Source organism: Nematostella vectensis, chromosome 11 (assembly GCF_932526225.1).
Source record: "Nematostella vectensis chromosome 11, jaNemVect1.1, whole genome shotgun sequence".
NCBI lineage: Eukaryota > Metazoa > Cnidaria > Anthozoa > Actiniaria > Edwardsiidae > Nematostella > Nematostella vectensis.
The window spans coordinates 9326159-9353823 of NC_064044.1; the positions used below are offsets into that span (position 1 = coordinate 9326159).

The window sequence follows — 27665 nt, forward strand, 5'->3', positions numbered from 1 at the left end:
CGTCCCGTGGGGAAAAAAATCCCTTTTTGTTCTTTCGGAGGTGGTCAGATTTTTATCAAAGAACTCCTTCCAGCCCCTGCACCCCCGGAAAAAAATAGTTCCACTTTTTTGGATTTTGCACCCCCCCCCCCCCCAAAAGGTTAGGGGCCTGCCTCTGCATGGGCTATTTAAGGGGATTAGTTTGAAAGGAGGATGAGAAAAAAAGAAACAACATTCTACAAGAAAATTAATTACACCATTACAATATTCTTTACAACACTCCTGCACTCAGCCTATAATGTGAACAATATAAACTTACTTTGAGGCGGATCAACTTTTTCAAAAGTTGTGACCAAGCTCATTTAGTTTCTCTTATAATGATTTGTGTTGTATATACTTTTATAATGTAAACTGAGGAAGCGATAAAAACATATTACCCGATCTTGTGTTGGGTGGATATTTATTTAGATATACGGATCATCAAACGATGATCAAGCAAAATGTCATTAGACCAAACAAATCATATCTCGATTTTTATGAAAAAGGTAGCGTACAAATTTGTGTAATTTTTCAGATTACATAGTGTATTTTGCTGCGTGAGTCTCTTTACTTTACTTTAATCAAGAAATTAATTTTTTAAAAATGAACCAAGTAATATTGCTATACGCCGTTGGTTCTATATTGATATCTAGATGAAAAGAAGCTCCTTTGTTTATAGAGCAATACGGAATCTAAGGCCTTTTCATAAATGATGCAAGCTCTACACAAACAAACAAGTGTTTCATAACAATTTCAATTTCAACAATAAGAATTTAAAAGCCTCCGAAAACACGCAAAGAGAGGCACGGAGAGACTCACGGAAATTAAAACACGCAAAGCGAGGCACGCAGACAATCACGGATACTAAAACACGCAAAGCGAGGCACGGAGACAATCACGGATACTAAAACACGCAAAGAGAGGCACGGAGAGATTCACGGAAACGAAAACAAGCAAGGCGTGGCACAGAGACAATCACGGAAACTAAAACAAGCAAGGCGAGGCACGAAAACGAAAACACGCCAAAACAGGGGCGTGGACATTCAAGATAAAAATATAACACGCAAAGAGAGGCACGGAGACATTCACGGAAACTAAAACACGCGAAAGAAGGCACTTTGTTCCTTTCCATTGCTATGGAAGAAGTTAATAACTGCTCCAACTCACTCATCAAAAAACATGTTGAAGCTATACGTGAAGTCTAACCAATCTGGGGTATTGTATTCGCAGTCCTCAATGGAGTATGCTCAGTGATAGCAACACTTTGTAACGGTCTGTTAATATGCGCCATACTGCGCAAGCGCGAGCTGCGAACTCCCTCCTACGTTCTCCTCACAAGTCAAGCATTAACAGATCTTGGAGTCGGGTTGGTGGTTTGTCCGTTAAGTGTATACTGTATTTATATAACCAATCTACAAAACACGGGAGAGTTCCATAATCTATGTGATATTGCAAGATATAGCTGGTGGCCTGTTCTTTTCATAAATACCTACTCTGCACTCAACCTAACTGCAATTGCCGCTGACCGGTATATGGCAATCCATAGCGGGCTCAGCTACTCAGCTACCGTTACACATCGCCGCGTCCACATAACGATAGCAATTATAATTTTAGTATCATTTGCGCTAGCGACTGCTTTTATCGTCGTCTTTGATTATCCTTTATATTTTGTGTATATTTTCTTAAGCGTTACCTGTGTGATATTGATCTTTATATTTTATTCTGGCGCGTTCCGAGAGCTTCGACGCCAATTGCATCAGGTTTCGGCAAACGGGAACCAATCAAATATGAACACGTTAAAGTACAAGAAAGGGCTATGGACTATGGTAATCGTTTATTGTGTTGGTACAGTCAGTCTATTGTGCGCAGGACTTGCATTCTCATATTCATTGACTCTAAAAATATCTGGGAACTCTGTGAAAATCCTTTTTATTGGAACTACTGCATTGCATGTCAGTTCATGCATAAATCCCATTTTATTTATGACGCGACTTGGAGATATTCGTCAAAGCTGCCGCGAAATGCTGGCCTTAGTTCTCGATAGTCTATGCTGAGAGAATGGTAACAGTAGATTCCTCTGAATGGGATGAAACGCAACTAGACACGCAAAGAGAGGAACGGAGACATTCACGGAAACGAAAACACGCGAGAGGAGACACGGATACATTGACGGAAACTAGGCAACTACAACAAAACTCTGTTGATCAAAAAATTAACGCAACACCAGCCATTACTAGATGGAAAGTAACGCAGCACTAGACTATGCTGAGAGGGAAAGTAACGCAACACTAGACTACTGAGAGGGAAAGAAACGCAACACTAGACTATGCTGAGAGGGAAAGTACCGCAACACTAGACTCTATTTCTGAGACCCTGTGGGTGATCGCAAGACCTACCCGACTCCCTCGCTCTGTGTCCTGTGTGCTGTTCGGCACTATTTACCATCCACCTGACGCGAACAGCGATGATAACGAGGCTCTTTATCAGCACATCCAAGAGACTATAGACCAATGCTTATCCCCACACCCTGAGTGTTTGATATCCATATCTGGCGATTTCAATCCATCTTCTACCAATTTCTCGGCCTCTAAACTGAATCGATTGTGCGGTCTGACGCAAACTGTGAAATTATTAACCCGGGACACTGGTACACTGGATTGGGTGTTGACAAATAGACCACACCTCCTGTCGAGCCCGGCCCAGCTGCCGAAAATTTGGACCAGTGACCAGTGCTGTCCTGGTAGAGCAGATACTAGAAAATTATCCAAAACTGCGCAAACAGTCATCTACTAGACGCGACACCAGGCCAAGTAGACTGAGAGAATTTGGCCAGTGGATCACTACTCACGACTGGTCAAACCTGTTTGGCGCTCACACCTGTCAAGCCAAGTTTGACGTCTTCTATAATACAATTACGGACGCATTCGATAGATTCTGCCCGTCTAGAGTTGTCCGTTCACATCCTTCAGACAAACCGTGGATAAATAATAAAATCAAGTTCTGGATTGCGAAGAGACAGAAAATGCTCGCTAAATTCGGCAGCGACTTTGTCATCTTCAAATTCTGGCGCGGTAGAGTCGTCAGTGCCATTCGCACGTGTAAGCGCTCCTTTTATCAGTCAAAGGTGAAAAAGCTTAAGGACACCAATACGCGAAGGTGGTGGAGGGAAGTTAAAAACCTAACAGGAGAGTCAATGAGCCAAGGGGAATGGTATAGTCAGTTAATAGACGATTCCTCCATCGCCAGCGAAGATAATCTGTGTAAGAAGATCAACGAGTTCTTCGTCCAGCTAACGTCTGATTTTAGACCTCTGTTACCCCACGACGTCACAGCCATTGTTGTTCCTGATGTCCCGGATCATTTCCTGGTATCATCGTATGAGGCTTATAAGTCTTTGCGAGGGATTCTCACCAACAAGGCACCTGGACCGGATGGGATCCCAGCCCGTATTCTGAAAATGTTTGCATTCGGACTGTCACCTATAGTAGCTGAGTTATACAACACATCACTAAAGGAAGGTCACCTCCCGGGTCTGTTGAAGTCGGCCAACGTTCGCCCCCTGCCTAAACTGAGCCCTCCTAAGAGCATCGAAACCGACATACGGCCGATCTCACTCACATGTCATCTTGCCAAAGCAATGGAAGGCTTCACTCTATCCAGATCACTTCCAGGTATCGTGCAACACCTAGACACGAAGCAATTTGCGGTGGCTGGGAAATCGTGCCAACACGCTATTGTGTACCTCCTGCACTTGACACTAGAGGCTTTAGACCGAGGCGGCGTATGGGTGCGGTGGTTCTTTGCTGACTTTAAGAAAGGATTTGACCTAATAGACCACCACATCCTGTTAAATAAGCTTTGTAGCCTAGATATCCACCCCTGTTTACTCAGGTGGATTGCTTCCTTTTTAGAAGGTAGAACCCAGGTAGTAAGCATAGCATCCTCAACATCACCACCACTCAACCTCAATGCAGGAATACCACAGGGAACACGTCTAGGTCCTATTCTATTCGCAGTTATGGTCAATGACCTAGCAACTAGCAATAATATGTGTCTGAATCCTACAAAATGCAAAGTAATGGCTGTTGATTTTTTTCACTATAATAGTTTTCAATGTCCTCCTATTGCGACCGGTGGCACCATCTTAGAAGAAGTCAAGTCCTTTAAATTTCTCGGGGTTTTCATTACTCACGACTTGACGTGAGAGGTACATTGTGACTCTATAGTGAAAAAAGCAAACCGGCGCCTGTATGCTATAATGCAGCTAAAGCGCTGTGGCGTGTCTACTGATGACATTATAGTGGTTTATCGCTCCCTTGTGCGATCCACGCTCGAGTACGCAAGCGTCGTTTTCGCAGACCTGCCACGCTACCTTTCTGATTCATTGGTGAGAGTTCAGAAACGCGCCCTCGCCATTATCTATCCGGGCTTGGATTACAAGGAGGCTCTAACTAGGTCATACCTAGCCACCCTTGAAGATCGTCGGACTGATGCCTGCTGCAGGTTTATCTCTTGTTTGACGCCACAAAACCCAGTGTACCGGCTTGTGCAAGACCCCATTGAGGCTACTACCCATAGCTACCAGTTAAGAACGCGCACTGGCAATCTCATCAAACCTTTTGCGACCAATAGATTTGGCAACTTTGTCACAAACAAACACGCGCTGGCCTTGGCTATCTGACTGCCCATACTACATTTATATTTATTATATTGTATATTGGAATCCTGTAATTTAGCTTTTAAGGCTACGAGAGGACTAATAAACGAGTATTATTATTATTATTATTATTGATTATTATTATCAGACTGCTGAGAGGTAAAGTAACGCAACACTAGACTGCTGAGAGGTAAAGTAACACAACACTAGACTGCTGAGAGGAAAAGTAACACAATACTAGACTCTGCTGGGAGGAAAAGTAACGCAACACTAGATTTTCCTGGGTGTGAGATGAGTAACGCAACATCATTCTTAGAGAAAGCAACATAATGTCATTTTTTTTATTTGATGCGTTTTTATTGTAAAAGGTCACTAAAGTCTAGTAGTCTTCGTCTCCGAGTTTGTATAAATGCCGCGGAAAAAATCAGATGAAAAAATCAAACAATAGCTTGGCTATACAAATTTACAATCATTGTAATTTGGCTTTAAATAAACAAATAAACAATTCAAGTATAGAAGAACCCCACAGCCAATATCCAGGCTCGTGGTTTGGTTCTGCGCAATGTGCATGTGAAAGGTTTTTCCGTCATGTTGTTGTAAGCCATATTTATTATAAAGTTTAGTACAGGGTGTCTTACGTCAGGTAGTGTATTACCTGGTATCAGATCAGACCCAGAATGTAAGAAAAAAGCCCTGCATAGAAGAAGGTCCGGACAAAAAATACATACACACTCACGAAAATGATATCATGCACAAACTTACCCGCCAAAAAAAAAAAAAAAAAAAATTGACACCTCATCAGAAACTTGCTGTGACCCTCTGGTCCGTCCCTTACTGTGACCCTCTGGTCCGTCCCTTACTGTGACCCTCTGGTCCGTCCCTTACTGTGACCCTCTGGTCCGTCCCTTACTGTGACCCTCTGGTCCGTTCCTTACTGTGACCCTATGGTCCGTGCCTTACTGTGACCCTCTGGTCCGTCCCTTGCTGTGACCCTCTGGTCCGTTCCTTACTGTGACCCTATGGTCCGTGCCTTACTGTGACCCTCTGGTCCGTCCCTTACTGTGACCCTCTGGTCCGTCCCTTACTGTGACCCTCTGGTCCGTTCCTTACTGTGACCCTCTGGTCCGTCCCTTTCTGTGACCCTCTGGTCCGTCCATTCCTGTGATTCTGTTGCGTCCCTTGCTGGGACCCTCTTGCCCGTCTTTTACTTGGACCCAAGCCCTTCCCTATTTACTTGGACCCAAGCCCTATCCATGTATTTCATTTTGTCTATTTGTCTAGATTTAAAAGAAGACAGTTGCGCGAGAAAGTGATTCTGATTGAGTTTACAAATGGAGGCTTGTTTGTTCTAGCTCCCCCTCCTCTAGATCTTAATCATCTTTTTCATTAACTTCAATATTGAAAACACAATCTGTAGTACGATTAGTAGATCAAAATAGTTAACACTTCCTCGGCATCTTTTTTTTTAATTATTTTTTTTACACAACTATCGAATTTTAAGCGATGGACTATTAAGGGAAAAGTGTAAAAGGAGGAAGAGAAAAAAAGAAACAACATTCTACAAGAAAAACAATAACATCAGTACAATATTCTTCACAACACTTCTGGACTCTAGGCATATAATGCAAGCAATATAAACTTACTTTTTATACTGCGGTGGATCAAGGTTTTAAAAAGTTGTGACCAAGCTCTAATTGTTTATCATGATTTTTTATATGTATTTGTAACATGTAAACCGAGGGAGCGATCAACATATTACGCGATCTCGTGTTGGGTGGATATTTATTTAGATATACGGATCATCAAATGATGATCAAGCAAAATGTCATTAGACCAAACAAATCATATCTCAATTTTTATGAAAAAGGCGGTGCACAAGCTTGTGTAATTTTTCAGATTACATAGCGTTTTTTTGCTGCTAGACTCTCTGCTTTAATCAAGAAATTTAATTTTGATTTTAATTAAGAAATTAATTTTCAATTTTACTTTAATTAAGAAATTAATTTGAACCTAGCAATACGTGGTTGGTTCTTCAATGATACCTAGATGAAAACAATCTCCTTTATATAGAGCAATACGAAATCTAAAGCATTTTAATAAAATGAGGCAAGCTCTACACAAACAAACACGTATCTCACGACAATTTCAATTTCAACAATAAGAATTCAAACGCTTGAACAAATAAAGCTTGCTCCATGTCTTGTTAATAACCAACTTAGTTGTGTAAAACTAAAATCAAGGGTGGAGAACACTATAATGTAAACTGAGTAAGCGATAAAAACATATTACCCGATCTTGTGTTGGGTGGATATTTATTTAGATATACGGATCATCAAATGATGATCAAGCAAAATGTCATTAGACCAAACAAATCATATCTCGATATTTATTAAAAAGGTAGCGTACAAATTTGTGTAATTTTTCAGATTACATAGTGTATTTTGCTGCGTGAGTCTCTTTACTTTGCTTTAATCATGAAATTAATTTTTAAAAAATGAGCCAAGTAATATTGCTATACGCCGTTGGTTCTATATTGATATCTAGATGAAAAGAAGCTCCTTTGTTTATAGAGAAATACGGAATCTAAGGCCTTTTCATAAATGAGGCAAGCTCTACACAAACAAACAAGTGTTTCATAACAATTTCAATTTCAACAATTTAGAATTCGAACGCCTCCGAACAAACACATCTTGCTCCACGTCTTGTTAATACCACTTGGGTGGTTAGTGGTGTTATACTAAAATCAAGGATGGAGAACACATGAATAGCAAGGCTTGAAGTTTATTCACGAAGTTTTACGCGCAAAAGCGAGAAATCACTCATGAAAAGAGAAATCACAGAGTGGGACAAGGGAGGCACGGAAGCGAAAAAAAGCGGAAATTAAAACACGCAAAGCGAGGCACGGAGACAATCACGGATACTAAAACACGCAAAGCGAGGCACGGATAGATTCACGGAAATTAAAACACGCAAAGCGAGGCACGGAGACAATCACGGATACTAAAACACGCAAAGCAAGGAACGGAGACAATCACGGATACTAAAACACGCAAAGAGAGGCACGGAGAGATTCACGGAAACGAAAACAAGCAAGGCGTGGCACAGAGACAATCACGGAAACTAAAACAAGCAAGGCGAGGCACGAAAACGAAAACACGCAAAAACAGGGGCGGGGACATTCAAGATAAAAATATAACACGCAAAGAGAGGCACGGAGACATTCACGGAAACTAAAACACGCCAAAGAAGGCACTTTGTTCCTTTCCAATGCTATGGAGGAAGTTAATAACTGCTCCAACTCACTCATCAAAAAACATTTTGAAGCTACACGTGAAGTCGAACCAATCTGGAGTATTGTATTCGCAGTCCTCAATGGAGTATGCTCAATGATAGCAACACTTTGTAACGGTCTGGTGATGTACGCCATACTGCGCAAGCGCGAGCTGCGAACTCCCTCCTACATTCTCCTCACAAGTCAAGCATTAACAGATCTTGGAGTCGGGTTGGTGGTTTGTCCGTTAAGTGTATACTGTATTTATATAACCAATCTACAAAACACGGGAGAGTTCCATAATCTATGTGATATTGCAAGATATAGCTGGTGGCCTGTTCTTTTCATAAATACCTACTCCGCACTCAACCTAACTGCAATTGCCGCTGACCGGTATATGGCAATCCATAGCGGGATCAGCTACTCAGCTACCGTTACACATCGCCGCGTCCACATAACGATAGCAATTATAATTTTAGTATCATTTGCGCTAGCGACTGCTTTTATCGTCGTCTTTGATTATCCTTTATATTTTGTGTATATTTTCATAAGCGTTACCTGTGTTATATTGATCTTTATATTTTATTCTGGCGCGTTCCGAGAGCTTCGACGCCAATTGCATCAGGTTTCGGCAAACGGAAACCAATCAAATATGAACACGTTAAAGTACAAAAAAGGGCTATGGACTATGGTAATCGTTTATTGTGTTGGTACAGTCAGTCTATTGTGCGCAGGACTTTCATTCGCACATGCAGCGATTTATAACACAACTGAGCTCTCTGTGAAAATCTTTTTTATTGGAACTACTGCATTGCATGTCAGTTCAGGCATAAATCCCATTTTATTTATGACGCGACTTGGAGATATTCGTCAAAGCTGCCGCGAAATACTGGCCTTGGTTCTCGATAGACTATGCTAAGAGAAAGGTAACAGTAGATTCCTCTGGATGGGATGAAACGCAATTAGACACGCAAAGAGAGGCACGGAGAGATTCATGGAAAGTAGAACACGCAAAGAGATCCACGGAGAGATTCACGGGAACTAAAACACGCAAAGGGAGCCATGGAGAGATTCACGGGAACGAATTGCTGGCCTTGGTTTTCGATAGACTATGCTGAGAGAAAGGTAACAGTAGATTCCTCTGAATGGAATGTGGAGAGAGAAAGACTCTGCTGATAGGGAAAGTAATGCAATACAAGACTCTGCTGATAGGGAAAGTAACGCAATACTAGACTCTGCTGAGGGGGAAAGTAACGCAACACAAGACCCTGCTGAGAGGGAAAGTAACGCAACACAAGACTCTACTGAGAGGGAAAGTAATGCAATACAAGACTGCTGAGAGGGAAAGTAACGCAATACTAGACTCTGCTGAGAGGGAAAGTAACGCAACACAAGACTCTACTGAGAGGGAAAGTAATGCAATACAAGACTCTGCTGAGAGGGAAAGTAATGCAATACAAGACTGCTGAGAGGGAAAGTAACGCAATACTAGACTCTGCTGAGAGGGAAAGTAACGCAACACAAGACTCTACTGAGAGGGAAAGTAATGCAATACAAGACTCTGCTGATAGGGAAAGTAATGCAACACTAGACTCTGCTGAGAGGAAAAGTAACGCAATACTAGACTCTGCTGAGGGGGAAAGTAACGCAATACAAGACTCTGCTGAGAGGGAAAGTAACGCAACACAAGACCCTGCTGAGAGGGAAAGTAACGCAACACAAGACCCTGCTGAGAGGGAAAGTAACGCAATACAAGACTGCTGAGAGGGAAAGTAGCGCAATACTAGACTCTGCTGAGTGGGAAAGTATTGCAATACAAGACTGCTGAGAGGGAAAGTAACGCAATACTAGACTCTGCTGAGAGGGAAAGTAACGCAACACAAGACTCTACTGAGAGGGAAAGTAATGCAATACAAGACTCTACTGAGAGGGAAAGTAATGCAATACAAGACTGCTGAGAGGGAAAGTAATGCAATACAAGACTCTGCTGAGAGGGAAAGTAATGCAATACAAGACTGCTGAGAGGGAGAGTAACGCAACACAAGACTCTGCTGAGAGGGAAAGTAATGCAACACAAGACCCTGCTGAGAGGGAAAGTAACGCAATACAAGACCCTGCTGAGAGGGAGAGTAACGTAATACAAGACCCTGCTGATAGGGAAAGTAATGCAACACTAGACTCTGCTGAGAGGGAAAGTAACGCAATACTAGACTCTGCTGAGAGGGAAAGTAACGCAATACTAGACTCTGCTGAGGGGGAAAGTAACGCAACACAAGACCCTGCTGAGAGGGAAAGTAACGCAATACAAGACCCTGCTGATAGGGAAAGTAATGCAATACTAGACTGCTGAGAGGGAAAGTAACGCAACACAAGACTCTACTGAGAGGGAAAGTAATGCAATACAAGACTGCTGAGAGGGAAAGTAACGCAACACAAGACTCTACTGAGAGGGAAAGTAATGCAATACAAGACTGCTGAGAGGGAAAGTAACGCAACACTAGACTCTGCTGAGAGGGAAAGTAACGCAATACTAGACTCTGCTGAGGGGGAAAGTAACGCAACACAAGACCCTGCTGAGAGGGAAAGTAATGCAACACAAGACCCTGCTGAGAGGGAAAGTAACGCAATACAAGACTCTACTGAGAGGGAAAGTAACGCAATACAAGACCCTGCTGAGAGGGAAAGTAACGCAATACTAGACGCAAATACTAGGACAAAGGAAATGCCAAAATGGGAAAATGGACTTTCTGACATTTCCTTTGTCTTGTGGACAGTCGAGCAAGAATTCGCCAGCAATTCTGGCGCATTTTGCACGGGGCAACACAAAACACAAAACTCTCCTAGCATGTATCTGCAACTTTAAAATTTGATGCGGTTTTTTTTCGTAAAGAGTCACTGAAGTCTAGTCTTTGTCCCTGAATTTATATAAAGGCCGCGAAAATTTCAAAACAAAGCTATGGTATACAATTGAACAGTTACCGTATAATGAGCTTTTAACGGAAAATAATTCCAGTACAAAGGAACCCCACAACCATTATCCGGACTCGTGGTCTACAAATTGGTTCTGCGCATGTGCAAGGTTTTTCCGTGGTGTCCTTGTAAATCTAACGTTACCATAGAAATTAGTACAGATTAAAAGGAGTGTCTTAGTTATGGTCTTACCTGGTATTAGATCTCCATCTATGACTGGCGCAAACGGCGACTTTATGGGAATGTTGCTGATATTTCCCTGGGCTTGTAAGATGTCGTGGAGAGGTTTTGCTACAAGGCATCGTTTCAAATCCGGACTGCTTTCACATCTAACCGCCTTGATAATCTGTCTGAAACATTGGGCAAACAAAACAAAAAAAGGAAAAATCTTAAAGCCAAGTTTTCACTAGCGGAACTTGAAGCCGGGTTTTCACTAATCACTAGCGAAGCTTGAAGCCACCTTTTCTAGCATAGCTTAAAGTCGGGTTTTCACTATTAGCTTGAAGCCGGGTTTTCACTAGCGTAGTTTGAAACAAGGGAGGGAAACAGAGACGGCGACTGAAACTTAGACGTAAGAACTTACGTTTGTGAAAATCTGCGCAAAGGTGACGCAAACGAAGAAGAAAGAAAATCCTTCTCCCATCCTTCCTTCTCTACTTGCATGCCCTTGATACAGATTTTCACACGAGAAGAAAGCTTTTTATGTTCCGCTGCCTTCCTTGCTTCTCTTTTTCGCAAGTACAAATAGACTAAGGATGCCAACCTTTACGACCTTCGAGGACGGAAAGACCGCAAATGCATGATAACGCACCCATTTGATTTTCTTTGGCATGTACTTGCATTTCTCGTGTGTGTTTTATTTGCGCAACTTGCGTAATATGAACCAATCAGATGTTTTAAGATCCTCTTTCATATTATTCGCACTTAAGTTAACAAATAGGAGGACTTTTAACTCATTGGCAATTGTAAATACTTAGCGAGGCCATATCATAACTTTAACTAATATCGCACGATAGCAAAAAAGGCGTTTTTGTTATGTATAAACTAGAAATTTTAATGCAGTAAAACTGATGTGTCCGGTGTCGTATTGCTTTACTAAGCTTGCCTCTCAAGCCTAAATAAAAGAATGCTTTTCCTTTCTAAGAACAAAAATTTATAAATTCGAAAAAGCAGTGTGCCCACCCTTTCTGGCCCCTCTGCTCCTGCTCTCGGCTCAGATAACCTTTTACCCCGATTCTTACTATTGGGTAGGCCTTTTATGCGCATGCACTGATGTTATTCACCGCTGTTTTACTGTGAAGACTCCCAACTAATAAGTACCTTGCTTGCATTTCGGCCTCATCAGCGCCAGCGATGGCCGCTAAAGACAGCGGTGATCCGCTAAGCAGGATAGCGCGGTCAAAAAGACCAAGGGCCTGGGGAGAAGTGAGAAGCAGCCCCGCACTCATGGCTCCTGCTGATTGGCCAAGTAAAGTCACGTGACGAGGATCGCCGCCAAACCTAAACGAAAAAGTATAGTAGTGTCGTGGCCTGCGCATAATAACATGAAAATCACTGTTGGGATGTATTTTTTTCTTGATGATATTGAGTTTATTACATGTTTTTTTTTGTACGTGTGTGTCCAGTTTCCCTGGCCGCTTTATCTTGCAATATCTAATTTTTGGCTTATTCCCGTACCCGTTACTCTGGTCACTAAAATACCCGGTAACCCGGTTTTCCGGCCAGGGTACCCGGCTATATATATCCCTTCAGGACACCACAAGAACGATTTTATAGACAATAAGCGACGATCGAACACTGTAATCCGACGTTAGAAACTAAACTTGCGTGTCGCCGATGATTTGTCAATCTGACCTAAAGCCAGATGTCTTCCTTCTCGCAAAGCTGAAACGTAGCGTGTGGGCGAGCAATTCCTTTTTAATGAGCACGTCATTAACATAGAAAACAGCATTTTAAACATACCAGCTTGTTATCTATGGATCTGCTCATTTATTTATTTTCAAAAGACTAAACGAGACAAAATCCACGTCTCTTTACATCTATCACGGCTACTTTGCCTCCGAAAACAATTTCGCAGTATGGTTATATTTACATTGTTAAATTCATTCGGCTCTTTTTTGAAGCTAGGCATGGCCGAGAGCATAGCTGATTGACTTCTAAATTTGATATTAATTAAATGCTAAGATGTGTAAAGTATTGCTTTTAGGTTATCAAAAACTTGGAGAGCAGAATGCACAGGATAGTCGTATTCGTTCAAATATTTTTAAATTGATCAGAAAATTCCTAAGAAAAAAAAAGAAAAAAAAAAGACGGTCAAATACAGTTTTGTTCCCCCCAATCAATCATTTCGGCTAAACCTTTTTTTTCATAATTTTCTGAGCTGTTATGAGTTTGGAAGCGTTATTGAAAGGAAAAAAAAACGTCATCTAACCTTTTAACACGTGGTACGCCGCCAAATGGGTTTTCTTTAATTGTAATCTATTCGTAGACGTTCATCTTATCATAAAATAGAGTTTCGCCATTAAAAAAATGCTCAGATTCTATTATAGTGCACTAATGTTAGAGCCTTATCCGGGCGCAATATGAATACTTGGTCCCCTACCGAGTCTGGGAAACGAAGCAGAAATGACAGCGCCGTTTATGATGTACGTACTCCGCAAATTATTTCAAATAGACAAGTAAATACCTAAATACCTAAACCATGTCTTTCATCAAAAATAACATTCAATAAAAAGAAGGCTGAGTACAGCTTAGCGCCTGTAAATGACATTTTTATATTTATTCATTTTTGCAGATTTTAATTCCCTACCTTTCAATGTTGGCGCGAATCCATTTTAGAGCCATTATTTGATCAGCAACGCCGTAGTTCCCCCTAAACACATCTCCGTATTTCAAATACCCAAGTACGCCCAAACGGTTATTTAAAGTTACAACAATAACTTCTTCATTGCTCGCCAAAAATCTCCCATCCATTTCTACGGCGTTTCCATAACTGTAAAATAACCCTGCTATCCACACTACTACAGCCAATGGGTCTTTCCATGTCTTTCCCTCTTTGACAGGGACAAATATATTTAAATTAAGACAATTCTCTGTAGTTTCATAGGGTGTTTTTGCTCCTTTAGAAGGTATGACAAGTTGGGGGCAAGGTTTTGTAAATTGGGTCGCTTCTAAAGTTTCTTCCCATTTATATTTCTGTGGATATGCGAACCGTTCCGCTTTTGCATATGGTATTCCAAGGAATTCATGAACAGTTTTGTTACTTGACAAATGAACGCTTCTCCCTCGGACAGGGCCAGAGTTTGTTTTGTAAATTGGAGTAAATAGAAATTCTGACCTCACAAGAGCAATCAACGAAAAAAGAGAAAATGTTTTCAAGAGCAAACTCGGGTAAGACCCAACCATCATCCTTTGATTGTCTTCCTGCTTTGATCTTTGCTGGAAAATCTGCGAACAAAGAAAAAATTCAGATTATCATTAGGGAGATTTACTGAAAATGCAAAAAGCTAAAAAGCTGCTTGCCTGCGTGTATTATCTCCCTTCGCTACTTGCCGTGGTGTCTGTATTTATATCGTCATCTTATCGACGTTACAAATCACTGGGAAAGCGAAGCATTGAGCCAAAACATGTCGCGCGACTCGTTCATCTGTGTCTCTGACAGGAGAATTTAACAAGGAGAAAACAATGTCATTAGGTTTTCCATTTCCGATAAGAATGCCTTCGAGACACAATTATGTTTAATCACCAGTTGAAGCCGCTAGCGAGCAGACCTGAATAAGAAACGATATAATGCTAGATTAGAAATAAAATAGTGACAATGAGATTCACATCCCACTTTGTAATCTGAATGGGGACTTCCGTAAACATGACGAAGGTGTTTGTGAATAGCTGAGTTTGAATTAATGTATGTTTAGCATACTCTGACAAAATTAATTTGCTCCTTTGCAAGTATCAGAAGTAGTACTTTTTTATGATTTTGGCATTGAGAAAAGAAACAGAGAAATTGGAAAGAATGACGAGAAGAGTTCCTATTGGAGCGCATTGATATCCAAATATAATGGAAAAATAAAACAATAGCTGAAGAGGACTTGGGGAAATACATATGTACATTTATTCGATTGCGTAACTAGAATGTTCATGTTATCGCACGATCTCCAACGGGTGACTTTATATATTGTAGAAAGCTTTCTCTACCTAACCATTTTCCTATACGCATATAACTATCCCAAGTTAGGTTTCTTTCTCTCGATCGTTCTAGTTTTGTTTTAGACTTGAGTTCAATACTTATTATATAACTCTAATGGAAGCATTTGATACAACTATTGACATAATCCCCAATAGTGTGTCAACAATGATTGGCGATTGTTTGCAAATCTCTTACTCTTAAATAAAAGCTTGCATAAAAACCTTTTAATCCATCCATACAATGAAGAAATCTAATTACAAAAAGTCGCAAATTCAATCGCAATTCCCTGTAATACGAGTCGCCTGTCTTTGGCTCCTTCTAGTCTACTTGAGGCTAAAATGCCCTAAAATGTCATTTAGCGTTTTACAGCTGTTTGCAGCTGTTACCGTGCAAACAGATACGAGTTGGGGTTATTAAGCAGTCTATTTTGCTATGTATATATACATACCTATTTCAAATAAACGTTGCACAGGAAAATGTGTTACCTTGCATTTAAAAATACAATTTTTTTTTATTGGAGAGTCCGTGTGATCTACTGTGAAACTGCGACAAATAAAGAGGGATGTTACGCCGCAGAATATATTATTACATTTTGCGTTGAAAAGTTATTACATTTTGCGTTAAGATTACATTTTGCGTTAGTTATTACATTTTGCAGCGTAAAAATCAGTCAAACATTTATATGGTGTCCATGTGAAGAGCCACACTAATTTTACAATATCACGACGATAATCCCGTGCAGATCTTACTGAATAAAAGCGAGCGCAACTGATTAAAGATTCATTATTTTATTACTTGTGTGTTGGTTCTCAAAAAAAAAAGAAACTTTCTTAATAGAAAAACATATATTTGGGCTGCAAATGAACAGCTTATATCTCTCGCAGCCGTACTGGACTCGTCACGCTAGGCGGCGGAGCCACAGTTTTGGTGCTCAATTACTGGGGCTCCAGCGCCTCCCTAGCGTGGCGAGTACAGAACGGCTGCAAGAGACCTATGAACAGCCATGATTACGGAGGTAATTTTTTTGAAGCAGAGAGTCGCGATCGCTCTGCCTCGCCTCGGTATCGAAACTTTCTGGTTTACGGGCCATTTTCGTTACACCTTTAATGTCATGGCATTGATTTAGACCTTCCCGTTATCTTTCGCACAAAGCAAGTCATACAATACACGTACATGACGATTGCATCACTGATATAGGTCAGTCTTGGAGGCTTCCAAGAGACCGGAGACGCCCGGATAGACCTCTATGTTTTTCCTGTTACGTAAGAGCGAGTTGTGTGAGGCCTAACCGAACAAAACAGGGCTAGGAACCTGGTTATTTCCTCCCCATTAATGCGCGGGTGCCTCAGGTTCTTTTGTATTGTACAGTTCGCTATAGCGGTGCTGGGGCCGAAATCTCATCCAGCTTAGCCGTAAAGATTTATGCTGCCATACGGTGATTCAGCGCACGTCTGGAAGTATGGTCTATTTTTTTCATCTAATCCCCTAAGCGATCAAGTTCGATTTAAAGGCTTATACATTTTTTCTCTCTTTTCTTTCTTTTTTAATTATTTCTATCATCATATCAGATTGAGTTGTATTTTTAAAATTGGACTTGGCACCAAAAATCTTGATATCAATAATCAGAGCCTTGTTTGACGTTTTATAGCCTGTCCATCTCTCGCCGCAAAGTCTCAACCGGAGCAGCTGAATTGCAGAAAAGGGGTTATGCGCGTCAAGCACGGATCATACGAATCAGAGGGCTATCGGGAGCGGTTCTTGCGAACACTAGAGGACATTCGAACGTCTCCGATTGAGAGATGGAGCAATTATCTTTTGTCATAATTTTTTTACCAGCCTTGTACCAGGCGTTCTTACCGGGTTTCCTGTGCTCGAAGATGAACCGTGAGGCAAGAATGAAGGCTGGGGCGAGCTATTGTCTCCTGTGACGTCACATTTCTTAACATCCGTCCACTAAAACCCCATTGAGACGCCTGGGACTTTGGATTTTTATATATTAGAGGATTGGTGGGGAGAATGCCTTTGCAATGAGCCCGAATTTACTTTTGGGGGGGAGGGGGGTCGTTTGTCAAAGGTAGCTCGTTCTAGCTAGCAGTTATACTCAACGTTCCTATATTAGAACGGACATTAAAGTCGGGGGTGGGGGAGGGTGGGGTTGGGGGGTGCGGAAGAACCCCCAACCACGGCTACGCTCGTTTTGTAGTTTCTCTGTTTGCCATTAGTTGCAAATAGTAACGGTGCTTCGCCGACCTCTTCACCTATTTTTTTTTTTTTTTTTTTTTTTATAAATGGCTCCTAAACTAGCAGGAAACGCAAAATATACAATTCAAGCACGGTTAAATAAGGATGCGAGCATGCTAGACTTGGTCTTATTACTGCAAGCACATTCGACAAGCTAGCCTGCGTAGCCGCTACGCAGCTTTTAGATAGATAATCTAGGCTACCTCTGTTTGGATGGCCTGTGTTCTCAACAAAGCCCGCCAAAAAGTACCGTATGCATATTAAGATGACGTAAACGTATAAATAAACCATCTCATTGGTGCGTTCTCTATCTGTATCCTGGCTTCTGTATACATTTCCAAACGGTCTAAATTGTTGCCTACACAATACCGCAAATATCGAGGACAGCACAAAGGCGATCACGGATCGAAATTTACGTCCTCAAACGCAGATTTAACAGACAACATACGTTCGGCTACGAACTGGCGGCGTTTTTTTACGTCTTTAAGTAAGTGCTTGGTGTCTATAACTTCTCGTCTTCTCGAGACGTAGTTAGGGAAGCCCATACCTCCTAGAGCGTGATCTATTGTTTTGGCGCCGCAGATCAAGCCGCATCGAGACAAAACAACTGTCAAGTATTTCCAGCGAAGTTTAGCCACCTTAAACCCGAGAAAAAGGCAAAGAACTGCCGAAAAGAAGTGATTTTGGATTCATAACTGGCGTTTATTATTGAAAGCAGTAATATTTACACAAGCGAAAAATGAAGAGTCCTATGAAAATTGTATACTTTCTCTACCTCTTCTTTGTGGCTAGTTTGTGTATTATCGCATGCAATGGTATGAGTGTGATAGAACCTGGCGTTATAAATACTACATACGGACCAGTCGAAGGAAAAAACGTCCTGCTTCAGACAAACAAGGAGGTTGTCCAGTTTTTAGGGATTCCTTATGCAAATGCGAGTAGATTCGACCCGCCTGAGCCCCCAACATCATGGCACAACGATACACGTCAAACCAAAACATATGGCAAATCGTGCCCTCAAGCCATGAACTCCGCTCCGCACTACCTTGACAGTGATTCTATCAGCGAGTATTGCCTCAACTTGAACGTATTTGTGCCTAACACAACCGAGTTTAGAAATGAGAGCGCTTCGTACCCTGTTATGGTTTGGGTACACGGAGGTGCTTTTATTATGGGAACAAGTGCAAGGCAATCAGACGCGTCACTTCTAGCCACCGAAGGCGAAATTGTTGTCGTTTCCATTAACTTTAGACTTGGAGCCCTAGGCTTTTTGAGCACCGGAGAAGATGGTCTTAATGGAAATCTTGGAATGCTTGATGTTATCGAAGCTTTGAGATGGGTTCAGAATAATATCGAGAGGTTAGTGCATTACTAATCGTTTTTCTTTCTAAAGTTAAATTCACTCTTCTTTCGCAGGTCAATCAAGCGTAATATTGGTTATTGAGGTTTTTTTTTTCAAAAACACGGTTAAGCATGATTAAACCTTTTATAAAAACACAAAGGCATTTTAAGACTGTTTAGCTTTATGTGTGAATAATCACTTTGAACTAGTTAATAAAATAATCAAGAGATTTGGGAATTTCATAGCGTTCGCGAGTGTGGAGTCAATTAAAGGTGTCGACAGGTTTCGAACTACTAAAACTTTATTCGAGAGGACTTGTTCTAGACATGTAAAATGTCGTTTTCAAGCCATATCCTGCCGGAAAAATTTGCTCTAAATACCATAGCTCGGGATTAAAGGATGTCATTAAAAACCGCAAAGTGGTAGAAATGCGAAAAAGCAATTGCGCCAATCTTGTTGTGATCTGTTCTAGATTTTTGCCTTCTAAAGAAATGTTGATATTTCTAGAAAAAAAATATTATCAAACCTTTTATCATTTATCGTTTATGCCGCTTTAGCGCAAAAACAACACATTAGCCCGAGATTCGTTTTCATTCCAAACGCGATCCTGGGATTAAAAGGTTTTTATTTCAGATAGTGGAACGCACAGGGAGAGATTACATTTTAGAAACCGATAGATACGGTTTAACGACAGATGTTAATCTTTGTGAAGTGGAAGCCAAATTTCTGACTCTGAAGAACGCCCATACATTTTATTTGCCAAAAAAGTCTGATATTTTTTAGACAATGTCGGAAAGTGTCATGACTAATTAAGAAAAGATAGACTAGTTTGAATATATTATGATGCTTATAAATGTATATAAGGAGAAAACTTGTCGACCGCTTTTTGGCTAATTATTTAGTTAGAAAGGTTGCCACGCTTGGATGTTTTCGGAAAAGCTTGAATGTATGTGAGTTAGTTTCCTTTTTGTGCAAAATTCCGAATCAAAATAATTCTTAACATCGTTTTCATCGATACGATGGTTACTTGCTTGGTATAAGCATTGCATAATCGCGAAAAAATGCCTTTTTAACCCGTAGTAGTGCAAAAATGCAAATGTATTATGTTTGTATTTGCATCGTTTACAGGTTTTTGCGTCGGGAACTCTAAATAATACATAAATCATATTTATGACTAAACGATACGATATGACTGACAAGTTTAATTAACTATTTCGCTCGCAGGTTTAATTAACAAGATATTATTGGTTAAAAACCTTAGATAAATATTGATTTTCCTGAAAATATTTAAAAGTTTACACTAATGCTTGAAAATATCTTGGTTTAGACTACTAGACGCTAGTAAGAATTGCTATGGTAACATATGACGTATAGAGCTCCCTTCATGTCGACGATCTCTAGTTCCCTGAAGTGGCATTAGACAAAACATCGAAATTAAAATAAAAAAGAACTGGGCCTTGATATATATGATATATTTATTTTGCATCGTTACTTTCAGTTTCGGTGGAAATCCATACAACGTTACGATTGCCGGCTGGTCAGCGGGTGCACGCCTTGTTTCCATGGTGACGCTGTCAAATCAGGCCGCTGACCTCTATCATCAAGTCATATTAATGAGTGGTGTTGCTGATGGCCTGTTTTCGTATTTGACACAAGACGAGGCGAGAAACAGAGCGGAGTAAGTCTTTCTCAATACGTTTTTATAGTGATTGTAGAAATATTCCTTCCCTATTGCAGTCCCGCATATGAAGAAAACGTTGTCGTTTTAAGGGACTGGTACCAAGGAATCTTAGTTTTTTTTTCAGATACTTCCAAGGATGGTCACAGTCACTATTTTTCTCTTCTGATTACAATTCAAAAAGTTTACGAAGCACCTGCGGTACGGCAACCTTAAAAATGACAAGAATCATGCAGTTTTTCCAAATAAGGAATATGTTAGTTTCCTTATATGGAAGTGACCGCGTTTGTCAAAAACGACAATTTTTGCCTAAATTTTCTAAATATGGTAGCAGGCCTTGAACTATTGGGGGGGGGGGGGGGGTGAGTGCATAATACAGAAACATAAAGAAAAGATCTTGGGCACAGCCACGCCCCTACTTGTCCCTTCCTTATAATGTTTGAAAATATTGCTGGTACGTGCCCTCAGTGCCCCACCCCCTAAAAGAGCCCTGAATTAGTATAACTAGAAGACTACAGAAAAGGCGCAGAAAAGATAGATGGTCTGCGAAGGTCTACTCTGTTTTACAGAGGCGTTCAATATACTTTTTGAACCTTTGTAAGTAGATTCGTAGCGTTGGTCCCCTAATTGCTCGAATAAGCGCCGGGCGCTATTTAATTATTTATTGTCCAGGGCGAGGTGCTTAATCGGGGGATACTCTTATACACACTTCTGACGCTTTAAAGCTGGATAATTTTGTTGCTCGTATTACCGTACCGGAAATATTTGTCTTAAATGCAAATCGTGTCTTCAGGTACTATGGCGCGTTGTTGCGTTGCCCCTTCCCCAGCCCCGACTTCGTCAACTGTCTCAAACGAAAGTCTATCGCGGAGATAGTTTCTGCGCAGGCACAAACAATTCCCAGTACATTCCTGCCCCAGTGGGCCCCGGTGATTGATGGGAGATTGATCAGAGGTCAGTACAATTACCGTGTTCACTCGAACCCATTCTCTTTCTTCCTCTAATTAGCACCAGATCTCTGGTGTATTTTTTCACTCACATGGAGAATATAATACTTCTGGTATAGGGGCAATAGGTAAGCTTACCATGATGCATCTATCCTGCTTTATTTATTTATTTATTTATTTATTTATTTATTTATTTATTTATTTATTTATTTATTTATTTATTTATTTATTTATTTATTTATTTATTTATTTATTTATTTATTTATTTATTTATTTATTTATTTATTTATTTATTTATTTATTTATTTATTTATTTATTTATTTATTTATTTATTTATTTATTTATTTATTTATTTATTTATTTATTTATTTACTTATAAGGCTTCTACCACTATTACACATATTGAAATAGCGGTAAGGTTGACACAACAGAGCACGGCTCCAACTCAAGAGTAACCCTTAACTCCAGAGAGCCGGCTAGCAGGCATATGATGCATCATTTTGACAGGGCCTGGTTGGGGTTAACCGACTAGCGACAAACGGCTTAAAAAGTAGACTACCGACAAAACATGAAAAAAACTAGTGACCAGCGACAAAAAAATATTCGCCGACATTTTACTATTTCCGGTATTTTTTTACTCTTATCTACTTAAATTCGGCAATGTCAGAATCTGCACATGTATTTCCTGTTGCACAACTTTTCAGTCAATTTTTAATCCATAATTAATTTATTATCCATCAACCTTAAATAACGTTTAATTTTAATCATGAAATCTGGTAAAAGAGCGAATATTAGCTTAGATTCAACGACTACCGATAAAGACCGATAATTCTTTTCGACTACCGACAAATTATGGAAATTCCAACTGCTTACCGACATGCAGACCCCCCCATCCAGACCGTGTTTTGAAGAACGGCACTCTATGCTATTGAAAGTCATAGCATTAGTCAACTTCTCAACTAGCTAAATGTCTTCTTGTATGTTTGCAGCCTTATCAGCATAAAGTCCCGAAAAGTCCCAAAACATCTATAAATAATAATTTGTGCCTCTTACCTTTTCAAAAGAACCATACAACCTGACTCTTGATTGGCATTTCTTCGAGTAACGGTGTTCTTGTGATTCTTGCCGATTTCTATTCTACGACTCGAGTTGTAGAGGTGTCGCGGGCAAGTCGCATACGACTAAATCGTTCTGTCTAAATCAGCCTTAAAGCGGCAGCGTCATGGTACTGTACATGTCTGGAGTCAGTTCAGTTACAGTTTGTGGTCATTTCCTTTGAATTTAAGTCTTCCACATGTACAGAAGGCTCATAAGTCAATATTAGAATTTTTCATTGTGTCCGAGAGCTATTGCAAAGTTAATTGCCATATGACACTGCCCCTTTAAACCTTTTCTTGCTCATTATTAGATGTTCCTGCCAAGCTGGTGGAGGACGGTCGCTTCAACAAGACCAATATTCTGATGGGTGTGGCTAGCAGTGACGGAACTGCTTTCCTCAGTGATGTCCCCGGTGAGTATAACAGGCAATTGTCCTCCGTTAGGCGTGACGATAGGGAGGTTTCAAGGACGACGGTAGAAAACAATAGGGAATTTAAAATCGTGAAAATGCGCTCTGTCTTGTATACTTCATCCGTTGTTTATCAACAGACCTCGACGTGAGGACAGCACGTTTTACGCGGTGAATCGAGAATGCGAAGGCTTATAAACACAACTACCTTTTTGTGTTCTCTTTGGAAGTATGATTCTACTCTAGTAATATTATACTATAAGAAAATCGAGGGCAAGATCCTAAAGCACTTTTTCTGTCGCGTCCTAGCCGTCGCCTTCCTCCTTAATAATCCACAAATTTGGATAGAATAATAAATAACACAATTGCTTCCACAAATCAGCCAATGGAAATGGATGCTTTCTCGCACTTGGTATTTTGCTAAGAAGATAAAATGATGGCTGGCAGACGACCCATTAATAATCAGTAAACCAGCAATGTAACCACTCCAATAAAAATACTTTTGATCTCACTATTAGGAATGAATACCGGCATAGACATTAGTAAAGCGATGAACCGAACCGTCTTCGTTGAGACCGTACACCAGAAGATCTGGCTTCGCCGCCAAGACAGCAAGCTCCCGAACATGGTGGTATTCCAGTACACTGATTGGACAAACCTTAATAACAACGACACCAGGAAGCAGTACCTGGACATGTTAACGGACGCAGTGTACAGAGCGCCGGCCATTCAGACGGCTAACGGTTTTGTTGGCCAAGGAATGCGTGTGTACTTCTACCAGGTATAGTTGTCGAGATTTCCAGAACCACAAACCATTAAAATTGCGTTCTCTGATTTTCCATAGCTTAAGTGGACCAGATATCCGGCCACGGAGCATAAAAAGCGGGTCTCCTAGTATGTGCGGTGGGGTGTTTTTTCATAGTAGACCCAAATTTGTGATCCCAATATTATTTTCAAGCAGCAGCAGCAGCTCTGGGAAGATGTTTTGAAAATTTAAACATCTAAAATAGAGGCCCTCTGTACTTTGGGAGGGCGGGGTTGGCAAAAATATGTACTGTAACTGTAGTCAACTTGATGTCTTAGTGCAAGTCCCCTATTACCACAAATGGCAAAATGTGTATGCCTTTTTCTCTCACTTTTTGTTGTACTTTGTTGTACTTTTTTTTCCGATGTTGACCTATGATCAGACGCGCGCCGCCAAACAACCGCCAAACAACCTAAGTAACAGGATCAGCTCCAACACCCTTAACATTTATTCCTTTTTTGCACTAGACGGAAGTTAGGCAAGACAAGGACGTCTCTGGCAAGACTTACCCTTCATGGTGGGGGGTCCCCCACGGGGAGGAATTGCGCTATCTGTTCCCTAACCCCAACGTCACGTCAATCATCTCAGGACAGACGAAAAGTTTTATGGACTTTTGGATAAACTTCGTTAAAACTGGGTAAGATGTTCAGGCCGATAAAGGATGCGAAAGACTGTAATCGTAATTAGGGTGATTTAGATACACGACGCCGGCAAGAGGACACCGCCTCGCGCACGTTCGATTGCGCGCGCACGCTAATTTTTGCCGGCGTCCCGTCCTAAAGAGGACGTGAAAAAGCATGAAATGCCGTCCTGAACAGCACATGACGCCGGCAAGAAAAGCGTGCGCGCGCAATCGAACGTGCGCGTCTTCTTGCCGGCGTCGTGGATCTAAATCACCCTATTGCTAGAACGGTGCGCGGCGCTTATGAAAAAAAAATCCATTCATTTATTCTTTACATACTCGATATGAGCAGCAGTCTTGGACTTCGGGAAAGTGCCAGAGCTCTTATTATCTAAACGAGTAGATTCAAATATCCCAACCATCAACACACGAGGAGATATCATGGATTTCGTTTTCTTTTTCTTCCATTTTCTAATCCCTTTTTGTTTCAAATACTTTTAGATTAAGGACTTTGTCTCTTTAATCCTAACTCATTATATCAACCATTGCTTTCTTCGTTCAAGGACACATTTACCCTCGTTATTCCGACAAAGGAATCTCCATCACACTTGTGTTGATATTTTTCTCGTAGATAGACCCTAACCAAACAGGACAGCAAGTTTGCCCTCTGTAGATTCACTTTCTAGAGATCGAATATTAACCCTCGTGATTCCGACCAAAAGTAGGATGTAATCACATCAGTTTTAACATTTTGTTCGTACAGGGACCCTAATCAAAAAGGACAGCAAGTCTGGCCTATTTATACGCATCGATCAGGGAACTATCTGGCTCTGCAGGACTTCCCTAGTCCAAATACTCGGCTACGGTCAGAGGAGATGCATTTCTGGAATGAGTTTCTACCGGCGAACGGAGTGAAAGAAAAGGAAAAGCCCAGGCCTCCAGAGCCAGAGAAATCTATGGGTAATTCACGAGGCCAGGATCGCCCCTGGATTTGTCTTCCGATTGCTTAGGGAGGGGAGGGAGGCCCTAGAAAAGTCACATATGTTTGTCGAGAGAATGAATTTTAACTCTGAGATAAATCAAAATAGTGGTAATCAAAAGAAAGCTCAAGCTCTCTAGGCGCAGTCACAGAAATTTTATTTATTCATTCATTCATTTATTTAGAGGCTTCCTCCACAATTATATATAAAGATATACAACAAAATACATAAAAAATATACAAGAATAAGTGCAGAGAGGGGAAGGCGAACGGACACGAGGTCCCGGCGAGGCCTGCCCCTACACTTCGGATACTTGAACACTTATCGATAAAATATAAAAACACAGAGACTAATCTAACAGCAATTCAGCCTGAAGGAGCGACATTTAGGGCAGATTGTTTTCCATGATCTTACAACAGAGAATGCTTATCTAATTAACTCACGAAGATGTGCAATTTGTGGAAAATTGATACAAACCCTGGAATTTTTAGTGTATAGAATCTAGATCCTTGTTTGTGTTTGCGTGCTAGTGTCTATTTTTGGTATTTATTTGAGCATGAATTTATGGGCACTGTCGGACCCCTCCCCTTTCCACACATTCACCTCCCCTTCCCCCCACCCCTCTCCCGCTCCACCCACTCCGACCACCATTGGCACAACGCCAGATTTGGTGAGATGGGGCTGGGGGAGGAAGGGGGGGGGGTGGAGGGGGTGCGTGGCACCTGCAAGCCCCCACTACATCCCAGTTTTATTTCTGCTTGTCATGATGCACCTACTAATTTAACTTTGCATCCCCAGACCCCGTCTTAATCGCGCTGATTGTGATCTCCGTTCTTTTCGGCATTCTTCTCATCGTCCTCATTGTCCTTGTCATCATGATAATGCGAGGGGGACTGAGGGCTAGCGATAAATACTCCCGAGCTCCTCCCCCAGCGCCATACTCCCCAAATAAATCTACCAAGCCGCTATACAGTGACGAGCGAGTCAGCCCTCCCAAGTACGAAGACCGGAGCTATGCTGCATACAATGACAACGCAAGGGAAAAGAGCTCCCCTCGTTACCCTGACAACAGGACCTCCCCCGATTACCCTGGCAACGGTTATCACGATAACGAGAAAATACAGTTCAAGTACCCTGAAGTTGAAAAGAGTACCCCGTTGTATGCCAAGTCGCCGGATTACCCATCGTACGATGAGCGTGATGCGTCTTATTATAGGGGGAGTAGTGCCGCTGATTATCCTGATAAGTACATGGACTCGGACATGCTTTGAAAAAGCTTCAGAAAAATGATAGTCGGGCAAGGATTATGTAAGGATCAGAGCATAGATAAGTCTGCAGGTGAGAAATTGTAGTGTAGCGAGAACGAGTGTGTGGTTTTAAGGATGACTTGATCATCCCACTATTTTTTGGCGGAATCAGATCCAGAACGTGGGCAAGATCGCAATCAGAAATTGATGGATCAAAACGACGATCTATTGAGATCAGCATCACGGTGGATTCATGGTGGATCAAGATCACAAATTAGAGATTCACGGATCAACATCACAATTGCGAATCCAAGTCAAGGGGCCAGCTTGAAAACGAAGATAAAGACAATTCTTGGAAGCAATGCTGAAGCTATTTGTACGGATGTCGCAGTCTCGTCCCAGATATACTTATCGAGATCCCTGTGGTCGGAGATGAACCATGAGGCAGCGTGGAGCTTGAGACGAGCTCACCAGCAGAGATGGGTTCCTGTGATGTCTCACTAAGCACAGGAAGTCCGAACTAAAATCTTGGCAAGAACGCCTGGGACTTGGCTGCGGGTGTCGTGGTTCACGGACATTGACGAGGCTTCTCCCGATTAGGGGTCACATATATTTTAAGCAAGCACATGGCTTTTACAATTCGACGCGCGCTACCGTGGCCACCTAGTCAATGTTCAGAATGTTGGCCAATTACCATGCGAGAGGGGCAATTTTGATTGACAAAAAAATCATTACTATAAGGATTTCTTCGTGTCCTTATCAACCATATAGCACGTTTCTCTGGCCAATGTTGCTCAATTTTTTCAAACTGTCCAGGTGGCCATGGTAGCGCGCGTCAAATTGTCAAGTTCAATTGGAAATAAGTTACTCTACTATGACAGTTTTGATTTGACATAATTGATTTAAATCGCTTTTTATTAAATTAATTTTAGTGTCAGGATCTGACGATTTGGCATAGAGATAAGATCTACTGAATTTTTAAATCTAATAAAAAATACTATAACATTTTCGTTATAGACTCCGACGGTCTAGTCTTAGAATGTAGCGAGAATAATTGTTTACCATACTAATGACATAATTTTGTCCAGATTTTGAAACCGTATATAACTTTTTTGAACACTACCATTTCGACATATATAGCTATTTCTTCATTATTGTGTAATCGAAAAGTATAATTAAGCCTTTAGGATGGA

General features: G+C 41.1%; 2 protein-coding genes across 2 annotated transcripts in view; one reads left to right on the plus strand and one right to left on the minus strand.

The window, feature by feature from the left end:
* LOC5503234 (cholinesterase 1) overlaps nucleotides 1–14735 on the minus strand; it is a 28489-nt gene extending 13754 nt beyond the window's left edge. The window contains exons 1-4 of the mRNA XM_032371581.2: nucleotides 14439–14735; nucleotides 13726–14363; nucleotides 12237–12416; nucleotides 11109–11266 (exon numbers count right to left, since the gene is read on the minus strand). Of these exons, the coding sequence (XP_032227472.2) occupies nucleotides 11109–11266; nucleotides 12237–12416; nucleotides 13726–14324 (937 nt within the window). The 5' untranslated portion in view covers nucleotides 14325–14363; nucleotides 14439–14735. The remainder of the gene's footprint in view (nucleotides 1–11108; nucleotides 11267–12236; nucleotides 12417–13725; nucleotides 14364–14438) is intronic.
* A 2919-nt stretch (nucleotides 14736–17654) lies between these two features.
* LOC5503235 (cholinesterase) lies at nucleotides 17655–27496 on the plus strand. Its single transcript, XM_001624283.3, has 8 exons — nucleotides 17655–18702; nucleotides 20184–20363; nucleotides 21157–21317; nucleotides 22720–22821; nucleotides 23337–23599; nucleotides 24091–24260; nucleotides 25009–25205; nucleotides 26024–27496. The coding sequence occupies exons 1-8, from the start codon at nucleotides 18083–18085 to the stop codon at nucleotides 26494–26496; spliced, it is 2166 nt and encodes a 721-aa protein (XP_001624333.3). The 5' UTR covers nucleotides 17655–18082; the 3' UTR covers nucleotides 26497–27496.
* The last annotated feature ends 169 nt before the right edge of the window (nucleotides 27497–27665 follow it).